General features: G+C 45.6%; 1 protein-coding gene across 1 annotated transcript in view; it reads left to right on the top strand.

Moving 5' to 3' along the window:
- GALNT18 (polypeptide N-acetylgalactosaminyltransferase 18) overlaps positions 1-24,906 on the top strand; it is a 438,485-nt gene that overhangs the window by 207,144 nt on the left and 206,435 nt on the right. The window contains exon 4 of the mRNA XM_024196054.1: positions 8,053-8,219. Within this exon, the coding sequence (XP_024051822.1) occupies positions 8,053-8,219 (167 nt within the window). The remainder of the gene's footprint in view (positions 1-8,052; positions 8,220-24,906) is intronic.

Raw genomic sequence — 24,906 nt, 5'->3', positions numbered from 1 at the left:
GGGCCCCGTGGAGTGTCCTCCTTTAGGAGGCTCCAAATATGGTAACCCTATTTGCAGCGAGTAAGAGTATCTGTCTGGCCCTCAATGACTAACAAGTTATTTAAGGCAGAAATTCTATGACTAAATACTGTTTAGAATTCCTTAGTCTGGTCAAATATTTAGTGTTTGTTTTTTGCTTGAGTATTTTCTTGGTCTTCTTTACTCTACTCCTGCAACTACCCTTGGTTCATTTCTCTCCTCCTCCTTCTTGTGTTGCTGACTGGCTCAGTGTCACCTGCATGCAGACTTTGTTGGTTTCAGCAATTGGTGGTGTGCACTGGTTCAATGAACACCTTATATCATTTCTATTTTTGCTTTAGTTTTTTGTATCTGCCTACCCCATTCCCTGTAGAAATAGCTGCTCCAAAAAAATGTTTTTGACTGGCAGCACAGAGCTGCAGTCTCCAGGGTGTTGCATTATACAGGGTGAGTAATGGACTGTACCCCAGGTTAAGTTTATTCAGGTGCATTTTGATTCTTGACCTTGCCCATCATCTCCTTTGACTGAGAGGCAGATGTTTACTTCAACAATAGCAGACAGGTTTCAGAGTGGTAGCTGTGTTAGACTGTATCAGCAAAAACAATGAGGAGTCCTTGTGGCACTTTAGAGACTAACAAATTTATTTGGGCATAAGCTTTCATGGGCTAAAACCCACTTCATCAGATGCATGGAGTGGAACATACAGTAGGGAGGTATAAATACACAGTATATGAAAAGGTGGGAGTTGCCTTATCAAATGGGGGGGTCAGTGCTAACGAGCCAATTAAATTTAAGTTGGAAATAGGCAATTCTTAACAGTTGACAAGGAGTGGAAATCACTGTGGTAGTGTTAATGAGGCCAGTGTAAACAAGGCGGCCCATTTCAAACAGTTGACAAGAAAGTGTGAGTATTTACCAAGGGGAAATTTGTTTTTGTAAAAACAACGAGGAGTACTTGTGGCACCTTAGAGACTAACAAATTGATTTAGTTTCTGTAATGACCCATCCACTCCCAGTCTCTATTCAGGCCTAATTTGATGGTGTCCAGTTTGCAAATTAATTCCAGTTCTGTGGTTTCTCATTGGAGTCTGTGTTTGAAGTTTTTTTTGTTGAAGAACTGCCACTTTTAAATCTGTTATTGAGTGACCAGGGAGGTTGAAGTGTTCTCCTACTGGTTTTTGAATGTTATAATTCCTGATGTCAGATTTGTGTCCATTTATTCTTTTGCGTAGAGACTGTCCGGTTTGGCCAATGTACATGGCAGAGGGGCATTGCTGGCACATGACATATATCACATTGGTAGATGTGCAGGTGAACGAGTCCCTGATGGTGTGGCTGATGTGATTAGGTCCTATGATGGTGTTCCTTGAATAGATATGCGGACGTAGTTGGCACCAGGGTTTGTTGCAGGGTTTGGTTCCTGGGTTAGTGTTTTTGTTGTGTGATGTGCAGTTGCTGGTGAGTATATGTTTCAGGTTGTGGGGCTGTCTGTAAGCGAGGACTGGCCTATCTCCCAAGGTCTGTGAGAGTGAGGTATCGTCCTTCAGGATAGGTTGTAGATCCTTGATGATGCGCTGGAGAGGTTTTAGTTGAGGGCTGTAGGTGACGGCTAGTGGCGTTCTGTTACTTTCTTTGTTGGGCCTGTCTTGTAGTAGGTGACTTCTGGGTACCCTTCTGGCTCTGTCAATCTGTTTCTTCACTTCACCAGGTGGGTATTGTAGTTTTAAGAACGCTTGATGGAGATCCTGTAGGTGTTTGTCTCTGACTGGGATCCCCGGCGCTCCGGCGGCGATTTAAAGGGCCTGGGGCCCTGCTGCAGTAACGGCGGCTGGGAGCCCCTGGCCCTTTAAGTCACCGCCGGAGCCCCGCCGCCGCTACCCCAGGGCTCCAGCAGCAGGGCTCAGGCGGCGATTTAAAGGGCCGGGGGCTCTGGCCGCCACTACCGCCCGGGCCCTTTAAATCTCTGCCGGCTCTGACAGCGGGGCTCGGGTGGAGATTTAAAGGACCCGGGGCAGTAGTGGCAACCAGAGCCCTGGGCCCTTTAAATCGCCACCTGAGCCCTGCTGCCGGAGCCCCGGGGTGGCGGCGGCAGCCGGGGGAGCTCCGCAGTTCCTTCGGCAATTTAAAGGGCCCGGGGTCCGCTGCAGTAGCGGCGGCTGGGAGTCCCTGACCCTTTAAATCACCGCCCGAGCCCCCAGCCACCGCTGCTACCCTAGGGCTCTGGCAGCAGGGCTTAGGCGGCGATTTAAAGGGCCCAGGGTTCCACTGCGGTAGTGGTGGCCGGGAGCCCTGGGCCCTTTAAATGGCCCCCGAGCCCAGCAGCTGGAGCCCAGGGCCCTTTAAATCTCGTGGCTCGAAAGGTTCCGCCCCTTCCGTTTGAGGCCACACCCCCTCCAGTTGAGGCCCTGCTCATGGCTCCGGCATACCGTTAAGTCCTTTAAGTTACTTTCACCCCTGAATCTTTCCCAAGATTTGAAAACTGTTCTGGTTCAGTCTGTGATTTGCATCATTTCTTATTTTATCAGAAACGGTTCACCCTTCCATTTGGTCATCATAGAGATTCACCACTCCTGAACAGGGGCATATAGACAACTTTTTTTTATTTGGGAAGGCTAGAGTTAAAAAGTAATAAAATAATAGCTGTTTAATATTGCTTCCAGGTGTAGTTTTTGTACCATAACTACATTTGTCCTCTTTTAATCAAGTGAGATAAATTAATTTCTATTCCAGACGTAGTGTTTCCTTTTTTTATGAACATAATCCCTACGTTTTGGGAGGCCTAAAGCCATCCACAGCTCTCTCTTTCTCCCCACCCCACCCCATTGTCTGCACCCATGCTGAATTTTATCTCATTACTACTAATATGCCATATATCATCCTGTAGAAAAGCACTGTTGCTGAGGCAGTGAGATCCAGTGGCTAGAACACAGAACAGGGATACTGATTTTACTGTGACTGAGTGAAGTTCATTACCACTATGTACATGCCCTGGCTGGATAGATTTTTTTCATGGGCAAAGATTTTGAAGAATCATCATCATGTATCCTTCCCCCTGCTTTCAAGTCTGCTGCAAATAGAACGTTAGAAGTTTCTGTACATTTCTGATAACCATGGCAACAGTTACATTAGCTTTATTAGCCTTATGTAATTTAGCAGACGTGGCCACTGGAGATAATTTTTCAGACTCCAACATAAATGATACTGGTTGTTATAACGATAAATAATATCTAGGATTTTACATTTTAAAAACACTGAACAGTAACTACTGAGGGTATGTCTACACTGCAATTAAAAACCTGCAGCTGGCCTGTGCCAGCTGACTCAGGCTTGTGGGGCTTGGGCTGCAAGGCTGTTTAATTGTAGTGTAGACACCTGGGCTTGGGGACCCTGTGATGTGGAGGGTCCCAGAGCTCAGGCTGCAGCCCAAGTTCAGACGTCCACACTGCAATTAAATAGCTTCTTATCCCAAGCCCCGTGAGCCCGAGTCAGCTGGCACAGGCCAGCCATGAGTATCTAACTGCAGTGTAGACATACCCTCTATACTCAACTCTGCCCCTGTGAGAAGGGTTACTGGCGTTAGCCCCACTTTCCACAGGCAGGTTAAGTGTCTTGTCCAGGGCCACAGAGTAAGTCAGAGACAGAGTTAGCATAAGAATTCAGGAGTTCTTACTTGCTATGTTGTGATCACTCTGTTCTTAGAGCTTATTGGACCCAAGGTTTTGAGCCATGTCATATCCTCCCATACATATGCTCCTCAATGTACATTTTAACCACCTCCACCCCTTTTACTTGGTGGTTCATAGCTAGAATTATGCTGTGTTTCATAGTGAATAAAATTCCCCCAAGAAAGGCTAGTGATAGATGTGCAAGTGTATAAATGCCTTGTGTCCTGGATATTTAGATCGAAATCCAGTTTGTAAGTGAAATAAGTAGGTCATTCTTTCTTTTTCTCTCTCTCTCTCTCGGACATGAATGCCCAATGTAAACGAGAAAATATGTTTCCCTTCTATATTAAGGGAAGAGGATTCCTGCTGGAAGTGAAAACCACTCATGGGCCACACAATGGAAAAAAAAATCTATGAACTCCTCTTAAGATGCCAGAATACATCAGTGATGGGAAAAGAATTAATGCAAAAGGGACGGGAGGGATTAGAAACAATTGGGCCCTGATTCTCCATTCCCTGCATGCTTTCTAATCACTTACACCAGGACAAAATGAATGTCTAATGCTACTGAGTCACGATGGCATTCGGTTTGCACGTACTTTAAATTGATGTGAACGTCTGTCCAAGGTGCTAGGCAATGGAGAATCAGCCCCAGTGAGATTAATTTGAAAATGTGTAAACAAATTTAGCCAGGAAAAAATAAGCCCCAGCCCTCTATCTCTTATGGGAGAGAGAAAAGTGGGAAGCAGGAATTCAGTTTGGATACAGTAACTCCTCACTTAAAGTCGTCCTGGTTAACATTGTTACATTGCTGATCAGTTAGGGAACATGCTCGTTTAAAGTTATGCAATGCTCCATTTGGCAGCTGCCTGCTTTGTCCACTGCTTGCAGGAAGAGCAGTCCGTTGCAGCTAGCTGGTGGGGGCTTGGAACCAGGGTGGACCGGCAGCCCCCCATCAGCTCCCCGCTCCCCTAAGTTCCCTGTGCAGCAGTTGCCCAGCAGGCTAGCAATTGCGGCTATCCCTCCCCCCACTGCCATGTGCGGCTCCTGCCCTGTGTGGGGGTGTGTGTGGGGGCGCTAATGTCAGGGTGTCCCCCTCCCCCCTGCTCCTGCACCCCGCTTACCCCATCTTCCATAGAGCAGGGGGACATGAGTTTGTACATGAGTTTATGAAAGGGCTGCAACATTTATTTATTTATTTAAATTTAATTTAGGTGGTTTAATGGATGAACAAATTGTAATCTTCGACAAAGCTGTATTTTCAGTGACAGGTTTCAGAGTAGCAGCCGTGTTAATCTGTATCCAAAAAGAACAGGAGTACTTGTGACACCTTAGAGACTAACAAATTTATTTGAGTATAAGCTTTCATGGACTACAGCCCACTTCATCGGATGCATAGTTTCACAAACGGGCAATAAGTCCTTCATCCAACTGGCACTGGAGAGAAAAAGTCACTATTGATTAAGGCTTTCTTTTTAAACTCGTTTTCAGCACTTTTGTATTGGCTTGGAAAATATTCTTCACCAAATCAAACTGTTCTTTGTCTATTAAGCAATGCCTTTTGCTATATTTTGTTGGTGCTGTTTCTTCATAATTTCTCTCTCTGTGCTACAGTATCACTGGTGGTGATGACAGCTAGAATGTGCACAGCTGAGAGTGTTGTACATTGACTTTCACAGCTACACAGCAGAAAGGAAAATCACTGTACCTTTTCGTTTGTTATGCCATGATGATGTGTTTGTATGTCTCTGTCTATATGTTGGAGACACTGACATAGTAGATAAAACAAAAGCATCTTCCTAGGCTGACACTGATAATTATTTTAGTTCATGCAAGCTGTTGGCCTGTTTACAGCGTACTTCATTTGGGGCCTAATTTTCAAACAGACCGACTTCCACTCTGTTAAATCAACGAAATAGATACACTCCAGGTATACATTGGTGAAACTGAGATCAGAATCTGGTCACCAATTTTACCTCTGATTTCTTTTTCTGTTACTGAGAGGGCTGCAAACTCCAGTGAGCACTACATTTTTTGTTCTAGAGTAAGCTTATACGTGTGTGTGTGTGGGGGGGGGGGGGGGGTGTTGTATGTAGTGAGGACTAGGTGTGTCTTCTCTCCAGTATCACACACTTGTCCCTGTTCCCACCATTTGCTCAGCAGCAGCAGCACTGGGAACCCTAACAGGAGTCCCCTTGGCTGGGAGTTTCAGGCCCCTGCCGGCTGTTCCCAGGAAGCTCCTGGGCCACAGCTCCCTCCCTGGCTGCCTCTCCGCAGCAGCAATTGCTGTGTCACTGGAAACCATTGGGGGGAGAGGGAGAGTGCACAGTGCTTTGGCCCATCAGGACTGGGTGAGCATGCAGGGGTGAAAGTAGAAATAGGGACTTACTGGTACGGGGCTGGGTTGGGGCCAGCTCTGGCCCCTGGAAGGGGCGGGGCCTCAGGCGGAAGGGGTGGGGATGGGGTCAGAGCCAGCCCCGGCCCGCCCTGTACCAGTAAGTGCCCTCCCTGTACCCCACTGGAGTAGCAGCGGAAGCCGGGGACTCCGGCAGCAGTTTAAAGGGCCCAGGGCTCGGCCACCGCTACCGTCCCGGGCCCTTTAAACCTCTGCCGGAGCCCCCAGCTGCCGCTGCTACCCCAGGGCTCCGGCAGCGGGGCTCTGGGGGCTATTTAAAGGGCCCAGGACTCCCCTGCTTCTACCGCCCCGGCTCTTTAAATAGCCCCCGGTGCCCTGGGGGTAGCGGCGGTGGGGCTCCGGCGACTATTTAAAGGGCCCAGGGCAGTAGAGGCAGCAGGAGCCCCGGCCCTTTAAATATCCCCCGGAGCCCCACTGCCGCTGCCCCAGGGCTCCAGCAGCGGGGCTCTGGCAGCAATTTAAAGGGCCTGGGGTTCCAGCCGCTGCTGGGAGCGCCAGGCCCTTTAAATTGCCGCCTGGGGAAGCTGGTACACCGTACTGGGGCGAATCGGCTTACTTTCACCTCTGTGAGCATGTCTCTGAGACTGGAAGCGCTTTCATTCCCCCCACAGCGAGGAGGTTGGGATCACACATGCCCTGGGCTTGGCCAAGCAGTGAGCACAGCAGACTCTTAAAGGAGCACATGATGGCATCACAGAGGAGACGTGAATGACATGGTTTCTGACCTGTGTCATATGCTCAAGATTGCTGCGCAGCCACACAGTTTTACAGGGAACGTTGCTGGTCAGTAGCTTCTAAATATGTCCATGCAATTTTGTGCATGTAGTTCTGTGGAGTCTATTATTTGTGTACACTACTGATAGTGTGTATAGAATTACACATGCAATTGAGTGTGTGTGCATGTGTGTGGAATTGCACATACTTAAGTACTCAGCAACTTGCAGGACTGGATCCCTATGAGGTGGCGTACATAAAAACAACCAAAACCAATGGTAATTACGGGTCCTTGGCACCTGAAAGGATCAGGCATGTAATTAGATGTTGAGCTGATCCCCTGCTAAAAATGTGACCTGTGATTTTCAAAGTACAGTGAAATTCTGTTATAAGGATCAGTGTGACTAAAATTGTCTTTCAGTCATTTCCTCAGAAAGATCGTGGCATATAGAGTCATAAAACCGACATCTTTCCAAATCAGAAGCTCATGGAAACAAATTATCAAGCTTTGGAGGGTAGAGCAACTACCAAGCATTCAGTGGTGAGGTAGTTCAGTCAAGTGGTACAGTAATTGACTATAAGTGGCACTCCACATTTTTATTTATTTTTTTTATCTGCAGTGGAGTGATACTCAAAAAGGTGTGACATTCTTTCAGGCCTTTTGGAAACATCAAAGAAAATCAAAGACTACATTTCAATCTGATCCTTACAATTGAAAGTCCTGTTATGAGTAAAAGGAAGGGGCAAACACATCAGCAGAAATAGGAACTGGCTTATGGAAAGTAAGATTTGATCTGTAGCCAAAAGATCACACTGCAAGTAGAGATCAGTAAATCTAAATACCACTGTAACTGCTACTTTCTTGTACTGATGCATAAGAACTAATGGTGGTGGATGCTGTATGAACTTGTTTTTGGTGTAACTATTAGAGATGGGTGAACCAGTTTGCCTCTTCTGGACCTGGACATGTTTTATAAAAACATATTTTTCATTTTTGCCTGCTTATGAGATTTCTTTTTGTCATGGGGGGAGGGGAGAAATATCAAAATATTAAGAGAATCTCTGTTCTTATGATTTCCAGCCCAATTCAGTCTCAAGAGGCCGAGAGAATCATCTGAAGTTTAGGTCACAGGCAGTTTTGGGAAATCTCCCACCAGCGATCGCAATATCAGTGTAGACACAGCTATAATGAACTCAGAAACTTACAGCAGTTTATATTTATTGTATTTTATTTTCAGGTGCAGAAACCTCACATTTCCCAACAGCCTTCCTGAGGTCAGCGTTGTTTTCATATTTGTTAATGAAGCACTCTCAGTGATTCTGCGCTCCATTCATTCTGCCATTGACCGGACTCCTCCTCACCTGCTCAAAGAAATTGTCTTAGTGGATGATAACAGTAATAATGGTAAGGGCTGTCTTTAAAACACAGTTTTTTCATACAGACTGGATAGTGTATGACTATATAAACACAAATTTCCCTTAGATTTTGGATCACAGACATCCTGTTAGAATTTCAGATGGTGTGTTTGAGAAATGCCAGAGTATTTCTCTATTCTCCTCTCCCCGCTCCCCCCCACATAGCCTTAGACCCTTCTCCTGGGACAAGTTTTGCCTTCAAATGGGCACAACTACTTGACACTGAAGTCAGTGAGAACAGAGGCGGAGAACAGAACATCATTCCCTATGTTTAATGTGCTCAGTAGAGCCCTGTTAGTTAGAACAATAGGGATGGGAGACATTGGAAAGGATTTTAATGTTTCGTAGCAGTCTGCTCTGCTCCCAGGCATTCTCTTCCTCCAGTCTCTGGGCCCAGAAGCCTGCTCCCTTTTTGCTCCCTGTGCCCCTCTAGTTTTCAGTTGCGTGCTCTGTCTCTTTCCTGTAAAGCCTATCTTTTTCTTCCTACACATCTGTCTCTGTTCCTTGGCTGCTCTCCACCAGGTTGCTAACTCTTTGTTCCTCCTGACTGCTCATAGGCTCTGACTGCCAATCCCAATCTCATTGTTTGCTGCTCACCTAGTTCATGTTCCACGTGGACTTTCCAACCCTCAGGCTGAGGAGCAGGCCAGTTAATTTCCGACATGCTTAGTGCTTTCTTTAGATGATTTTCAGTGGGGCCATGCTGGGCGTTACTTACATATTTCATCCTCTGGAACCATCGCAGATGAAATTTTAAATGAGCAGCCCGTGGGACATTTAACTTTCTGAAAGGTTGGGCTCTGCTGGGAGTTAATTTCAAACTCATAAAATTTAAGTGGGATCAAAATGCATTCTGCTGAAGGGGAATGCCAAATGAAGGGCTTCTGTTCCATCCCTAGCCTGGTTACAGCTATTACATGACTCCCTGTTCCTGCATGCTGGGATCTACTACTGAATCGCTGATGTGCGTTGGATTTGTATAGAACAAAGACACAGTAGCAGGCAAAGTAAATAAACTCCTCTCCCACGGCTGAAACTCTCCTTCTTTTTCTCCTCTTTTTATTCTGTCTGTCAAGAAAAAAATCAAATCCCAGCTCCAAAAACACAGGCACATAAAACAACTGGATTTATGCTGTTAACACCATGGCTGTACAAGGGTGTTTAAGTCTGATTCCAGCCCCAGTGAATTACGCTGCATTTAGAGTCAACCATGTCTGACTTAGCTTTTCTTAAAACACCTAATCATAGAGCAGTGTGGGCGAGATGTATGCAGAATTTATGCGGTGGTGTTCTTGGTTTAGGGCATGATGCGGGATGTAGCAGTGCAATGGAGTGATCAAAAATCACATATAATAAAAAAACAAACTATGAGAGAACTAAATAAAAGAAGTTTAGTGATCCAGAAACCACTTGTGAACTGGTGCAGGCTGTTTGGCTTGTTTATGCATTTCATTATGTAGAGCTTGGATGTTGCCTGGCACATGGCTGTATTGAGACATTTCCATCAGTCTGTAACTTTTTTTCTTTCTACTTCATGCTGTTGTCCATTTGGTTGGGGGGTGGGGTGGGGTGGGGGCTGAATTGAGAATCAGCAATAAAGTTGAATGCAGCTTATGTCAGTAGACTTGAATTCTGAAACATCCCTATAGAAATTCAGCACTGAAGCTTTCATGCAAGGCTTAATAATATGATGCCAAAAGTACATGGGAGAACTTGGTTTGGTGGTACTGCTGTAACACAAGAGGTCTGGATTCAAAAGTACTCTGGGATCATCCTTTCCAAAGCCTGGAATACCAAAGGCAGGTCATGGAGGAAGTTAAGCATTTGGGTTTAGGAGGGTGCAAAGGCTAATTAGGGCTTGATCCCGATCCTGTTGAAGTCAATTACAAAGCTCCTATTGACATCAAATTGGGAGTAATATCAGGCCCTTCCTACATGAATGTTTCATAACAGCTCATCATTACAGTTGCATAGGAAGGGACCCCTTCTACTCCTTTGGTTGGAAACTATTGCAGTCTATTATATGGGGTTGCCTAGAGGGAGGTAGTTTTGGTTCAATGAGCAGATTATCCCTAAGAATTGAAGGGATAGGAAATCGCTGCAACCCCTTAAGCACTAGTCTTTTAGGAGATCCCATTCACACACCCCTCATTCTGTTTTAGCACCCATTATGTACTATGTTATGTTTGGTCTGTGTCTTTATTAGTTTATAAACAGTCCTGAGGACAGGGATCATATTTCCTTAATATATGTTGGAGGTGGCCCCGAGCTGCAAATTTGAATCCAGATCTGATTCAGAACATTCCCAATTTGGAGATTTTTGGATCCAAGAAACTCAGCTGTATAGATTTGCCCAGTGCTGAGGCCCTCCAGTACATAATAATACCAATGGTTTTGGTACCACTCCACCATTGTTGCCAGTAAAAGAGAAATATATTTGACTTTTCTATTCAATAAAATATGGACAGTCACCTGTCAGACTTGTGTAATCCTCATGGGATTTATCACTGTTCAAGAGCACTGCCTGTATGTCTCTGTAGAGCCAAGGGGGACCCTATAAAACAGGCTAATTTGCAGCAATGACTCCTAAAGAAAATCTGCCCCAGTGGCTTCTGATTGGGCTCTTGTTCCAAACTCAGTGTTCCACTGTGATACTCTTCCCAGGACACCCAGAACAATAAGCCACCATGTTACCATTTTGGCTCCGTAAGGGAGAGCTGTGCTGAGGCCTAAACTGTGTGTTGGCTCCCTGCCACACCAATCTGTGTGCCACACCGGCAAAGTCCTCAAGACTCTGCCAGTATCAACTGTCCTTGCAGGTAACAATCAATGAACCCCAATTTCTGAGTTCCTCAGAGACTGAACTCTGCACTATCCAGTCTCTCTTACTGGACGCTCATAGAAGTTACGTTTGCTTCCTCCAAAGAGACAGTGCACACATCATCCTGACATGTTAGCTGAGGACTCACTCTTTACCCGTGATTCTCAAACTTTGTGTATTCGTGACCCCTTTCACCCAGTAACCCTCTGAACACGACCCCCTTTCTTATAGATTAAAAATGGGGGTGGGGGGGAATTTAATTTTAATTTAACAGGGGCTCAGGCATGGGGCTGACCGCTCACAACCCCCAGGTAATAACCTTGTGACCCCCAGTTTGAGAAACCCTGCTCTTTAATATAACAACACTGACATGGTTTATAGTAAAACTACAAAAAAATTTACTATTAAAGAGGAGAGATTTAAGTGATAACTAAGTAAGAGAAAAAGAGACAATACGATTATAAACAAAACAAAAATAACATGATTTCGAATGACTAAAACGTAATTCTAGTAAGCTATGTCTTTGCCTGAACAGCGTTCTCACTTACATCAAGTTAACAACATCTCCAACCCTTCCTGGTAGGAGGATCCAACATTTACAGAATCAGAGGGTGCTGTCCCCTTTGTTCCCTAACTGATGGATAACTAACAGGGTTCACTTTCAAAGGTTTTCTGAACTATAAAATGGAAGAAATGTACTCTTTGAAAAGTAAACCCAGACCAAGTTTCTCTCTGCTGATGCTTGTTCTTTGGGGTGCCAATGGCAAACCCCTTTTTCATCCTCTGGTTAACTTGCTTTCTTGATTGACTTGATTGCTTTGTTTACCTTAGATCCAAATGTACAGTAAAACCTGCCAATAGTGACCACTCATGGGAGTTAGCAAAAGTGGTCACTTGTAAGAGATGGTCTCTTCAAAGGTTTGCACAACAGAGAAGGATGATATTCCGTGGCCTCTGCAAGTAGTCACTTGTGACAGGTCGTCTCTCAGGCAAGTTTTACTGTACTTACATTGTCTCTGGGCTCACCTTGCTCAATTTACATTGGAGACACATGTAAACAGGCAAAACAGCGTTGCTGTGTCTGACAAACTACTCTGTCTATGACAAACTTGTTTGTTCGCTCTACTGAGATTGTTTGGTTTGAACACATTTTAGAAACATATTTCCAACACACATACATAATTCTTTACCTACTAACCGTACATACATCACCCCATAATATCAGTGACCAGAAGGGGGTCATCAGCTTTCATAAGCCCTTACTTGGTACATTTTTATAGTACAATAATAATGTATGCGATCAACTGATTCAATTGTTTATTCTTTGGGTTTCTGATCCCCCTGTTCTATTCTTGGGGCATCTGTACCCTGCTTGTCATACCCACCTGTTCAGCATCCACTTGTTGTTTCTGGGAACACTCGCCAGAGAGGGGGAAATAGACCAGGAGGGAAAGTAAAGACTGAGAGCTGAAGTATAGTAGTGTCTGATGGGGAGCTGTGAGTAAAATACAGGGCGTGGCCAGATCACTCAGTTCATCCGCTGCAAGATCCAGTCCTTGCTGGTTATTGAGGGAGCTAAAGCCTGGTATACTGCCTGAAAGGACTTCATTGAAAACGCTATAGATCAAAAGAGGAGACACCCTACAAGGGGGGACAGGTTGGCTGGTCTCACCTTCCTCTGAAATACATAGTCCCCAGACAGGAGAATGGAGACTGTGAGTGGATGTGAGTGACTTTCTGACATGGCTTAGAGTAGGCTTCTCCCTTACAGAGAGCCCCCTTGGCTCCTGGAAAATCTCCAACCCATGCTGCTTTTTTTCACCTGACCTCTTGCTCCATCTCTAGAGTCCATTGCCTGCAGCATTGGGCCACATTGTCCACAAGCCAGCTAGAATTCTCTGTCCTTCAGACTGAATCTTGCTTTCTAACTCATAATGTATACTGAGTCTTTGGGCATGGGGATCCGTTCAGTGGATGTATATAAGGACGGTTGGATTATGGGGTTGTGCGTTATCAGTTTAGTTTTTTACATTTTTATTTCCAGTTTTCTTTGTTAGTTTACATCAGCTGTTCAGGCTGGGCTTCCCAGCTTTTGTCATTTAGTGTCTACTTGTGCTTGTGTTACTGGGAGATTGTGAGCATTGCTGCCAGTAAGATAAGTGAGTTACTCTGGATTTCCCTGCAAAGTTTCCTGGGGAGACAAGAACCTGCAATTGTGGTCTGAAGACTTTCCCTAAACATAGGCACCACACACATGCCCAGAACTGACTCCAGAATGTCAGTCTTTCGGTGACATTACTACTGTAAGAGTCACAGGAGCCAGGGCTGGAGATGTTACAGCAGTAGAGTTGACATTGACTAAAATAGAGAAAGTATAGGGAGACCAGACAGGATGCAAATAAATAAATTCATACATTACTGAATGTCCTTCACTGCCTGGATTCATCTGCAGTAAAGGATTTAAATCAATGCAGCTCTGTCAATTTATACTAGCTCAGGACTGGGCCTATGGTATTTTCCTGGTTTTTAAAATCTGAGATGGAATTCTGGTCTTCTTTTCACACTGGGCCAAATGCTGGCCGTATTTAAGTTGATAGCAAAAACTCATTTATTTCCCAGAATTTCCCCTGCTATGACTTTCAGGAAATAGCCTTGTTAATTGTAAAGAAAAAGCAGCAGAGGAACTGGTCTATTTTTTATTCTATTAGGCTGATTTCGGAAACACAGTGTGAGATTATGTCAATATGTTAATGTGTATGTCCAGCTTCTTTATGTTTATCTTGAGCAACATACGCTACGGTAGTTTTTTCATGCACTTCAGGGTACGTCAAGCAAATTGTCTCTGACTTTTGATAAACCTCAGTGCAGTTCTTCAAGTTCCCCATTATGCTTAAGTTGACCTCAGTTTATCTTTTTGTGAAGACTTCGCCTCTTTTAAACAAATATTTGAAGTTAGCAATCTGTGAAAATGCCACCGTGTCTGTAGTATAGACCTGAAGAAGAGCTCTGTGTGGCTCGAATGCTTGTTTCTCTCACCAGCAGAAGTTAGTCCAATAACAAATATTACCTCACCCACCTTCTATTTCTAAAATGCCACTGTGTTATTTTAAAGCAGAAAAATACATGTCACGGATCCCAAAACTCTGGTTTAATAAAGCAGGTTGCAGTGTTTTATGTAAACACTTTGTGTCAACTCTTCCTTGTGGAAATTTCATAAACATAATATTAAAATGTGAAATGTTTCATCCACTGTGCTATAAGGTAATTCTTTGTTAAAATAAAATTTTAATTAAACCGACAGAAAGCATTTCAACCCTTGTGTATGTACTTTATAATAAGCACATGTCAAAAAACAAACTCAGCCTGTGCTCCTGATTACAGAGAAATTGTGCCAGATTCTGATCTCGGTTACATTGGTGTAAATGTGGAGTAATTCCATCGATCTTAGTGGATTTACAGTGGTGTTAGTGAGATCAAAATCGACTCTGCTTTCTCTAAAGCATGCTGTTTGCATTTCAGAGGTAATTTGTAGATTAAATTAGAATTTGGCAAAAATATAATTTACACAGTTTTGACTTGAAAACTGGCCCAGTTCTCCCTCTGCACCAAAGGTCTGTGCAATGTAGCTGGAGGGGGGAAGAAAAGGTGGTCTTAAAACACCTTTATGCTTCCTCAGTCCCTGGGACTGCTGCTGCTCAAGTATAATTTTAGAGCAGCCATTCTACAACTGGGGCTTGCTGGAATGCAATGTGCTTTGCCCACACGTTCCTCTCCTGTTTTGGTGGTGGTGGGGGGATAAAGATCTTCTATGCCAATAGAATCCATACTAGCTATTTAAGCAAGCTTTCCAGTCCCTTGCAGCACAGCAGGGCCAGGGTCTGACCCACTGCATGTAACACTGTGTGATATTTTTCATCTGATGTGCACTGTACATAAGAAGCTCATTGTTGGCCAGATTGTGCCCTTGTGTTCGGTGAGTGCAGGTGGGTGGGTGCTTTCACACGTCTAAAATTTGTAGAGCAAAATTTTACATTAAAGCGATAATTATCCTGCCATATGGCCACTTTCCGTATTGCAGTTCATAATTAACATTGCAGCAGGCTCACGTTTCATAAGGGCTCTCTTTTTCTTTGAATCATCACTTATGAATAAAATGTCCTAACGCGTGCAGTTTAACAATTCGCGGTCTTTGCTCTGAGAAGTCTGTGAACACGGCGATTGAATTGTAGTAATAATGTTTGGTATGGTATGCTAATTTTATGACTTGCGTTGTCAAAGAGAATTAGTACAGAATAGAAGAAAGTGGATCGTATGCAACTATATCTCCTTTAAGAGATCTGTGACGTAGTCCTCAGAATGCTGAATAAAGGGTTTTTTAGAAAGCGTTTAGCTGCCTACAGTTCCATTTGAAACTTGCACTTCTCTCTTGGGGTTGTTTATCTGTAACAGATACATGGAAAGAGAAAATTGGGTGAATTATTATCCTAGCACTGCTGATAAGGGTAGATCAGACTTTTGAGGTTCACCTATTTTAAACATATTAACATGATTTAAAGACATTTTGTCTGCCCAGTGCAGATCAAGCAAAACTGATAGATTGGTTTACAAGGTCATTAATAGTCATATCCCAGGAAAACATATTCTTCTTAACAGAATTCCAGGTTTATTTTGCATTTGTAAGTACAGTACTGTCAGGCCACGAAAATTATGAGATTGACTTAAGAATTATGAGAGTTTAAAAAGTAATAAATTTTAGATTCTTTTTTCTTTGCCTGCTAGTTTTTGAACCTTTAGGTTGCACTCAAGTCATATTTTCTAGCTTTCCTCTGCAACCATGAGAGTTAGTTTCTATCTTTTTATTTTTTGAATGAAAACTGTGATTTTTCATTACTTCAGGAGCTTTAAGAAAAACACCAAATATCATGTCCTTTTTTTTTTTTTTAATTATTGAGAGTTGGCAGCATAAGAGAGCAGAATAGTTTGGCTAAGGAATTGGATCTTTACCTGAACCAGCCCAAACTGAATCCTTTGACTCTGTTCTCATTGGCAGTAAAACTCTGAGCTGAATCATTTAAAAAAACACAACAAAACTTCATGCTAGTATGACTTAGTATGGTTTGCTAGGCCTGTGTAAAGTAGATTCAGGCTTTTCATTTATTTGGTTTTTAAAGGACTGGGTTTTGCAATGTCAAACAGAAATAGTATAGAATGGAGACATATGAAATTGCAGCAATGCTAGGAATTGTATTCTGGTTAGGGTGAGATCCTACTCCGATTGAAGTCCGTAAGAATTCAGCACTGATTTCAATGGGATCCAATATTAAATTTGAGTTGAAATAAACTGTTTGTAAAATGGTTGTATTTGACTTACATTGGCCAGGCAAACTGTGTTTAAGGTGCCACGGGACTCTTTGTTGCTGTTCATAGACTAACAGACGTATTGGAGCATAAGCTTTCGTGGGTGAATACTCACTTCACCAGATGCATGCAAGTGAGTATTCACCCACAAAAGCTCATGCCCCAATACGTCTGTTAGTCTATAAGGTGCCACAGGACTCTTTGTCGCTTTTTACAGATCCAGACTAACACGGCTACCCCTCTGATACTTGTGTTTAAACAGTGTTAATATGTTGTTTTCAACCAGGTTCTGTTAGTACTAGGGCTGGTTGAAAATTTTCTAACTCTTTTTCAATAGAAAATTGGATTTTAAATTAAACACAGTTATTCATGAAAAGGGCATGCTTTTTATGGAAAATTTTGACATTTTTCATTAAAAAAAAATGCAGTTTTCAGATTGGCCAAAAAGCAACAAAATCCGATTTGAAAATGATGCCATGTTGAAAATAAAGTTTGGGTGCCTCCTGCCACCATTTCCCTCTGTGAGCCCAGCTCCCCATCTGTACTATATCTCCCGTGATGCACCAGGGCAACTCAGCAGCAGGGGAGACTGTGGTGAATTATGGGACATATAGTCTGGCCTAGGAGCCTGGCCCAAAGTGGAAAATGAGGCCAGGAGACAGACAAACTTCAAATCCCACCAAGGCACCATGGCAGCATTTCCAAATCACATTTTTTAGTTTTCATTTGAAAGTTTGGGTTTTGGCCAAAAACTTTGGCCTTTTGATTTTTGTCTGAAAAGTTGAAATTTTCTTCAGGGAAGAAAAATTTTCTGAACAACTCTAGTTAATACAGTTAATACAATGCAAATGGGACTTTTGAGGTTCATCCATTGCTATCTATATTCAAATTCGAATTCACCTATTCCTTACTTGGATAAATCTCCCATTGCATTAAATGGAGATTTTCCTTAAATAAGAAGGGGGAAAGGGGATTCTTCCTCCTACTATGCCCCCCGAATGTTGCTATAGCATTGTGCAGGGTCCATAAGAGCTAGTGAGCCAGCCAGACTAGCATTCCTCTGGTGCAGGCATTGTGTAAGACCGCCTATGCCATCTAATGCAGTGTCCCTTGCAATCTCCAGTGCTAGGAGCATGTTAGGCATGGGGCTCTCGGCAGGAGCGGGTGGAGGCCTTAGCATTCAGTACCATGAGGGACTCCGAGCAGCTCTTATTTGTGCAGTTCCTCAGATGCAGCCTAGACAGGGATGCAGTAATTTAGAGCATCTCTCTGAGTGGTCTAAATTGTGCCTGAGTCCATTTTGGCCCTCACAGCAGCTGGGAATAGGAGGGCACAAAAGATACTTTAAAACGGCCTTAGCCATCGCTCCTAAACACACATACTTCCCCTGGGCTGTAATTTTTATGCACACAGCAGAAACTTTCACCCAAACTGAGTAAAACTGAATAAGCACCTTTAGGATTTGTCTCATTATTGCTATTACTTTTTCTCTAGCAAGAAGCAAAACTAACAACTGTTTTCTCTACTTTAGTCCTGGATGGATGTAATATGTGCAGAGGCATGTAAAAATAGAGGAAAAATCAAACTACAGGTATTTTCAAACCTGTTCCATTTTCAATTTTGGGTAATGGTTTATATATGGTAAAAGTAGCTTCTTACTTCTTCATCCTGGGTTCACTCATCCCTCTACACAAAGGTCTTGATTCTGACTCAAGTTTTACTCACTGCTGACACAGGCAAACTATTAATGAAGCCAGTAGAGATTTGCGTGAATGAGGATGGAGTAAGGACCTCAGTCAGAATTTGGGTCTAAAAGTATTAAAAGAAGTAAGGGGCTCAGTCTCTTGTATTTTTAGATTACTCCTTTAGGTCAGGGTGCCCAACCTACAGCCCACAAGCTGTACATGGCCCACCAGAGTATTTTATAAGGTCTGTGGCCTGCTTCAACACAATATATTACTGGCTGATTCATTAACATTTTGTCGTCGTGTTTACATTATTTTAGTTTTCACAAGTGAGGGGAGGCATAGCTCAGTAGTTTGAGCATTGGCCGGCTAAACCCAGGGTTGTGAGTTCAATCCTTGAGGGGGCCATTTAGGGAACTGGGGTAAAAAAAACTGTCTGGGGATTGGTCCTGCTTTGAGCAGGGGATTGGACCTGAGGTCCCTTCCAACCCTGATAGGGTTACCATATTTCCACAATCAAAAAAGAGGACACTGGGGGGGGAGCCCCACTCCCTCCCACTTCCCACCCCCTGACTGCCCCCCTCAGAACCTCCAACCCCCCCCCCTGCTTCTTGTCCCCTGACTGCCCCCTCCTGAGAACTGCCCCCCTAGGACCCTGACTGCCCCGACCCTTATCCACTCGCATGGGTGGCAGGTTTGTAGAAATTTTGGTGGTGCCCAGAACCCGCCCCCCGCAGCTGCCTAAGGCTCTGGGAGGGGGTTGGGTGGGGGGAGGAGGTCTGGGGTACAGGTCCTGGGCTGGGGATTAGGGTGCAGGAGGGGTGCAGGGATAGAGTTTGAGTGCTGGGTGCAGGCTCTGGGCTGGGGCAGGGGGTTGGTGTGCAGGAGGGGGTGAGGGGTGCAGGCTCTGGGATGGAGTTTGGGGGTGGGAGGCGGTGCAAAGGGAGGGGGTGCAGGCTTTGGGAGGGAGTTTGGGGATAGGAGGGGGTGCAGGGGTAAGGGCTGTGGGTCTGAGGATGTGGGGTTCATGATGCAGGAGGGGGCTCAGGGATGGAGCAGGGGGATGAGGGTTGAGTCTGAGGATGAGGGGTTCATGATGCAGGAGGGGGCTCATGGATGGAGCAGAGGATTAGGGTGCGGGGGATGAGGGTTGGGGCTGAGGATGAGGGGTTCATGATGCAGGAGGGGGCTCAGGGCTGGGGCAGAGGATTAGGGTGCGGGGGGATGAGGGCTGGGGCTGGGGATGAGGCGTTTGGGGCATTGGAGAGGCTCAGGGCTAGGGTGGAAGGGCAGGGTAAGGGCAGCCTGCCTTGCCATTAGTGAATGGGGGGCACTAGGACCCTGGGGCAGCAGACAGCAGTTGCTGCCGGGAGGGCGTAGGAATGTGGGCAGCACAAGCAGGCACGGGAGAGGCGGGGGGACCCGCGGAGGGGGGGGTGGCAGATGGAGGCTGGGGACCCATCAAACCCTCCCCCTGCTCCCTGACTGCCCCCCCGGGACTCCCCTTACCATGCCCATGCCGGTCAGATGCTGGCTCCATGTGTAGGCAAAACACGCTGCCAGTGGGGCTGTTTGTGTGGTTACACTGGGCTGCAGGCAGCAGGGGGGAGCAGGGGAGGGGCTCTGGCTGCTGGAGGCCAATGGGAGCGGTTCAATCAGGCCCAGCCGCCCAATCAACCGCGCCGCACTCTGCATGGAAGGGAGGGAGGGAAGGGGAGGGGAGGGGGAAAAATCCCAGACCTTTTAACCTAGTTACCAATTCCTACCGGGCGGCTATTTAAAGATGCAAAAGCCGGACATGTCCGGGGAAATACGGACGGATGGTAACCCTAAACCCTGATATTCTATGATTCTAAGTGTGTGCATTCTATCTAAATACATATGAAACAAGCTGAGCTTAAAATATAAATCAGTACACGTGACTTTAAACCTTATTAAAATACGTAGAATCTATTTGCCCCACACAAGGTTGTGCTGATGTTTATGTGGCCCTTCCGTGTAAAACGGTTGGGCACCAGTGTTTTAGGTGATATGGGAATGTCAAATTAACCCCTTTCCTCCCTTGATGGGCACCTTCTGAGCAGACTGTGGTTAAATGCACTATATAGGTACCAGATTCTTCAATGTTAAAAAGCTTATTGTTTTTCCTTTTGCTGCTCTTATACAGCCAAATTATTTTTTTCACACGTGTAAATAAATATTTTCTGTGGAAAACTGTGGTTTGCTTAAATATTAGCGTTTTGCAGTAAGACAAACAAGTGAATAAACTATGGCTACCCTGAAGCAAGTGTTCTATCATCCCTGGCCAGCTGTGTGTCCTGTGTGATGAGTGAAGTGAAGTGTATCCTGGCACGTGTGCTGACCACTGCAGATGCTTCTTCAAACGCATGACAGACAAAAAACCAGAAACAAACCCTAAACCAGTGACCATCTGCTTCAGCAAACAGGGTTAGACAGAAGAGCTGGCCAAATAACTTGGCACAGAGCACGGCAGCCAAGGATCACTCTCAAACAACCCGGGAAAACCAGCCTGTCAGCATGTTGACACAGGATGAGGCCTCTTATTCTGTGGAGAGAGGAGCTCAAGTGTCAAAGCTTTTGTTCGCGGCCATGCGGCAGTAAAGCTGGGAAGTGTCTGCTCAGTCCTTTCTGGCTGGTTGATAGGGTATTGCATGAAGTTTCTGCTGCAAAGGAAGAGGATTGGGATTACCAGCAGGGCTGGCTATGGCAGCCTAGAATAATGGGTGAGTGAAACTCTGCTTCCATGTCTGAAGATAAGGCGAGAGAGAGAGAGAGAGTGAAAACAGGTGTAGTGTAACAAGAAGAGGTAAGAAAGAGAGGGAGGCTGTTGAGGAAAAGAGAGGGAGGCTGTTGAGGAATGTGGTTATCTGTCCTACCATCCCGTATCCATCCTTCCTCCTTTGCATCTTTTCAGCCATCATTCTTCTCCATCCCACACGTTTGCTTCTCTCACCGTCACTTTCCTTCCTTCTTACTCATCCATCCATGCTTCCTGTATCTTGTCTTTTAATTCATCCATTTACTTCCCTCTCCTCATTCTGTTTCACCAGTCTACCTACTTCCGTCTTTCATGCCCCTGTCTTCATCCCATGTACGACTTCCTTATTAACTCCTCACTTCCGTCTGTCTCCCTGAGTCATGCACTCCATTCCCCATGGTCCTAGCCTCCCTTGTCTGCACCTCCTTCTCTCGCCCACCCTCATCTACGCTCTCAGTATCTTCTCCCTTCAACTTTGGCCACCTTATTCACCCATTCTATTTTTTTCTCATTTCTCTACCTCATCTACCTTCTTCCTTTCCTTTGCCCCACTCTACCCACTCATCCATCCCTCCTCCTGCATATTTTTCTCCTGTCATCATTCAACTCCTCCCCGCCTTTACCCTCATTAGTTAATTTCACTTCTCATCTCCCTCACCCATCCCTACATTCTCCCTTCTCCCCTCCTCTATCGCACTCTTACATGACCAGCCTTCATTCATTCTCCCTTCCCCCATTGTCTCAGACCTACGCTCCTTTCCTCCACCCCTGTTACTGACTCATCCCTTCCTCATCCACCTCCTTGCTTTCTTCGACCTTCCTTTCCTCTCACCCACATTTGCCTTCCCTTCTTACTGTCATATAGTCTTCCTTTTTCTTTCTTTTCTTCCATCTCCCTTTTCTCTCCCCCCGTCTTTCTCCTTAGCCTTGTCTTCCATTTTCCTACCCTTTCTTTTACTATCCATTCCTTCATCTACACCCACCCCAATACGTAGATCAGTGGTTCTCAACCTTTTTCAGACCATCACCCCATGGGTATGTCTACACTACGGGATTAATCCAAATTTATATAATTCGAATTTGGAAAACAGATTGTATAAAGTCGAATGTATGCAGCCACACTAAGCACATTAATTCGGCGGTGTGCGTCCATGTACCGGGGCTAGCGTCGATTTCTGGAGCGTTGCACTGTGGGTAGCTATCCCATAGCTATCCCATAGTTCCCGCAGGTCTCCTCCGCCCATTGGAATTCTGGGTTGAGATCCCAATGCCTGATGGGGCCAAAAATATTGTCGCGGGTGGTTCTGGGTATATCCTCTTGGAACTTTGTGACTTCCTTTCCCCTGCCCTGAAGCGCCAGAATACCAAGATGAGAGCAGCCCTCACAGTTGAGAAGCGAGTGGCAATAGCCCTGTGGAAGCTTGCAACGCCAGACAGCTACCGGTCAGTCGGGAATCAATTTGGAGTGGGCAAATCTACTGTGGGGGCTGCTGTGATGCAAGTAGCCAAAGCAATCACTGAGGTGCTGCTACGAAAGCTAGTGACTCTGGGAGATGTGCAGGTCATAGTGAGGGCTTTGCTGCAATGGGATTCCCCAACTGTGGTGGGGCGATAGATGGAACCTACATCCCTATCTTGGCACCGGAGCACCAGGGTACCCAGTACATAAACCGCAAGGGTTACTTTTCAATGGTGCTGCAAGCACTTGTGGATCACAAGGGACGTTTCACCAACATCAACGTGGGCTGGCCGGGAAGGGTTCATGATGCTCGCGTCTTCAGGAACACTACTCTGTTTAAAGGGCTGCAGCAAGGGACTTACTTCCCGGACCAGAAAATAACCGTTGGGGATGTTGAAATGCCAATAGTTATTCTTGGGGACCCAGCCTACCCCTTAATGCCATGGCTCATGAAGCCATACACAGGCAGCCTGGACAGGAGTCAGGAGCTGTTCAACTACAGGCTGAGCAAGTGCAGAATGGTGGTAGAATGTGCATTTGGTCGTTTAAAAGGTCGCTGGCGATCGCTACTGACTCGCTCAGACCTCAGCCAAAGCAATCTCCCCATTGTTATTTCTGCTTGCTGTGTGCTCCACAATCTCTGTGAAAGTAAGGGGGAGACCTTTATGGCAGGGTGGGAGGCTGAGGCAAATCGCCTGGCTGCTGATTACGCGCAGCCAGACACCAGGGCGATTAGAAGAGCACACCAGGAAGCGCTGTGCATCAGAGAAGCTTTGAAAACCAGTTTCATGACTGGCCAGGCTACAGTGTGAAATTTCTGTTTGTTTCTCCTTCATGAAAACCCACCCCCTTTATTGACTCATTCTCTGTAAGGAACCCACCCTCCCCGTTCCCCCAGCTTGCTTTCAAAGGAAATAAAGTCACTATCGTTTAAAAATCATGTATTCTTTATTAAGTGATTATAAACATAGGGAGAGAACCAACAAGGTAATCTGGGTGAGGTTTGGGAGGAGGATAGGAGGGAAGTAAAAGGCCTCTGAAAAAATTCAATATAATGACAGCGTTTTGGTTGGGCTGTCCACTGGGGTGGAGTGGGAGGGTGCACGGAGCCTCCCCCCCCGCGTTCTTACACGTCTGGGTGAGGAGGCTGTGGAACATGGTGAGGGGGCAGGGAGATTAAACAGCGGCTGCAGCGGCAGTCTGTCATCCTGCTGCCGTTCCTGAAGCTCCACCAGACACCGGAGCATGTCCATTTGATCACGCAGCAGCCCCAGCGTTGCAGCCTGCCACCTCTCATCTCGAGCGTCCCTCAAGACCTCACGTTCACTGGCATCTTTCCTAAATTTAGATACCGTGTCCTTCCACTCATTCAAATGAGCTCTTTCATTGCGGGTGCATTCCATTATTTCCGTGAACATGTCGTCTCACGTCCTCTTTCTACGCTGCCTTATCTGAGAGAGCCTTTGGGATGGAGGAGGGAGGCTTGAAAAATTTGCAGCTGCTGGAGGGAGGGTTGAAAAAAAGGAGAGAAGTTTTTAAAATGATACATTTTACAGAACAATGCTTATACTCTTTCACGGTGAACAACACTATTCACATTACATAGCACATGTGATTTCAGTACAAGGTCGCATTTTCCATCTTAATATTGAGTGCCTGTGGCTTTGGTGTTAGAGATCACAGACGCAGGTCCGGGCAACAGAATTCAGCTTGCATGTAGCCATGGTAAGCCATTGTCTTTCGGCTTCTGTGCCCTCCTTTCCCACATACCAAGCAAAGCCCGTTGACTGCTGCGGTTTTCCTGTTAACCTTCAGCAGCAGAAAACAAACTAACCCCCCCCATCCAATTCTCTGGTATGATCGCTGTACCCCTCCCCCCACCGCGTGGCTGGTAACAGGGAAGATCCCTGCTAGCCAAACGCGAAAAGCTCAGGGCCAATTCCCCCCACCCTGCGCTTGGCTAACTGCAGGGAAGGATTTCTTTTCAGCCACAGGCAAACAGCCCAGTAGGAACGGCCACCTCTGTCCCCTTAATTAAGTTCCCGTATTTCAACCAGGTTACCATGAGCGATATCACTCTCCTGAGGATTACACAGCAAGATAAAGAACGGATGTTGCTTGAATGCCAGCAAACACCGGGACCATACGCTGCCAGGCTTTGTCAGGCAATGATACCAGATTACTTGCTGCAAGCATGGCGTGGTCAAGTGTCCTACCATGGAGGACGGAATAAGGCTGCACTGCCCAGAAACCTTGTGGCAAGGCTTTTGGAGTACCTCCAGGAGAGCTTCATGGAGATGTCCCTGGAGGATTTCCGCTCCATCCCCAGACACGTTAACAGACTTTTCCAGTAGCTGTACTGGCTGCGAATGCATCCCAAGTCCTCAGGGCAAAATAATCATTAAAAAACCTTGCTTTTGAACCATGTTTTATATTTTAAAAGGTAAACTCACCTGAGGTCCCTTCCATGGGGTCATGGTCTTGGATACTGGCTTGGGAGGGTTGGGAGGGTACTTCAGTCAGGCTGAGAAAAAGATCCTGGCTGTTGGGGAGAACGGAGTGCTGGGTGCTCTC

The sequence above is a fragment of the Terrapene carolina genome, unplaced genomic scaffold (genome assembly GCF_002925995.2).
Source record: "Terrapene carolina triunguis isolate 2854851 unplaced genomic scaffold, T_m_triunguis-2.0 Scaffold96, whole genome shotgun sequence".
Taxonomy (NCBI): Eukaryota; Metazoa; Chordata; order Testudines; family Emydidae; genus Terrapene; species Terrapene triunguis.
This window is presented reverse-complemented; position numbering and strand designations above follow the sequence as displayed.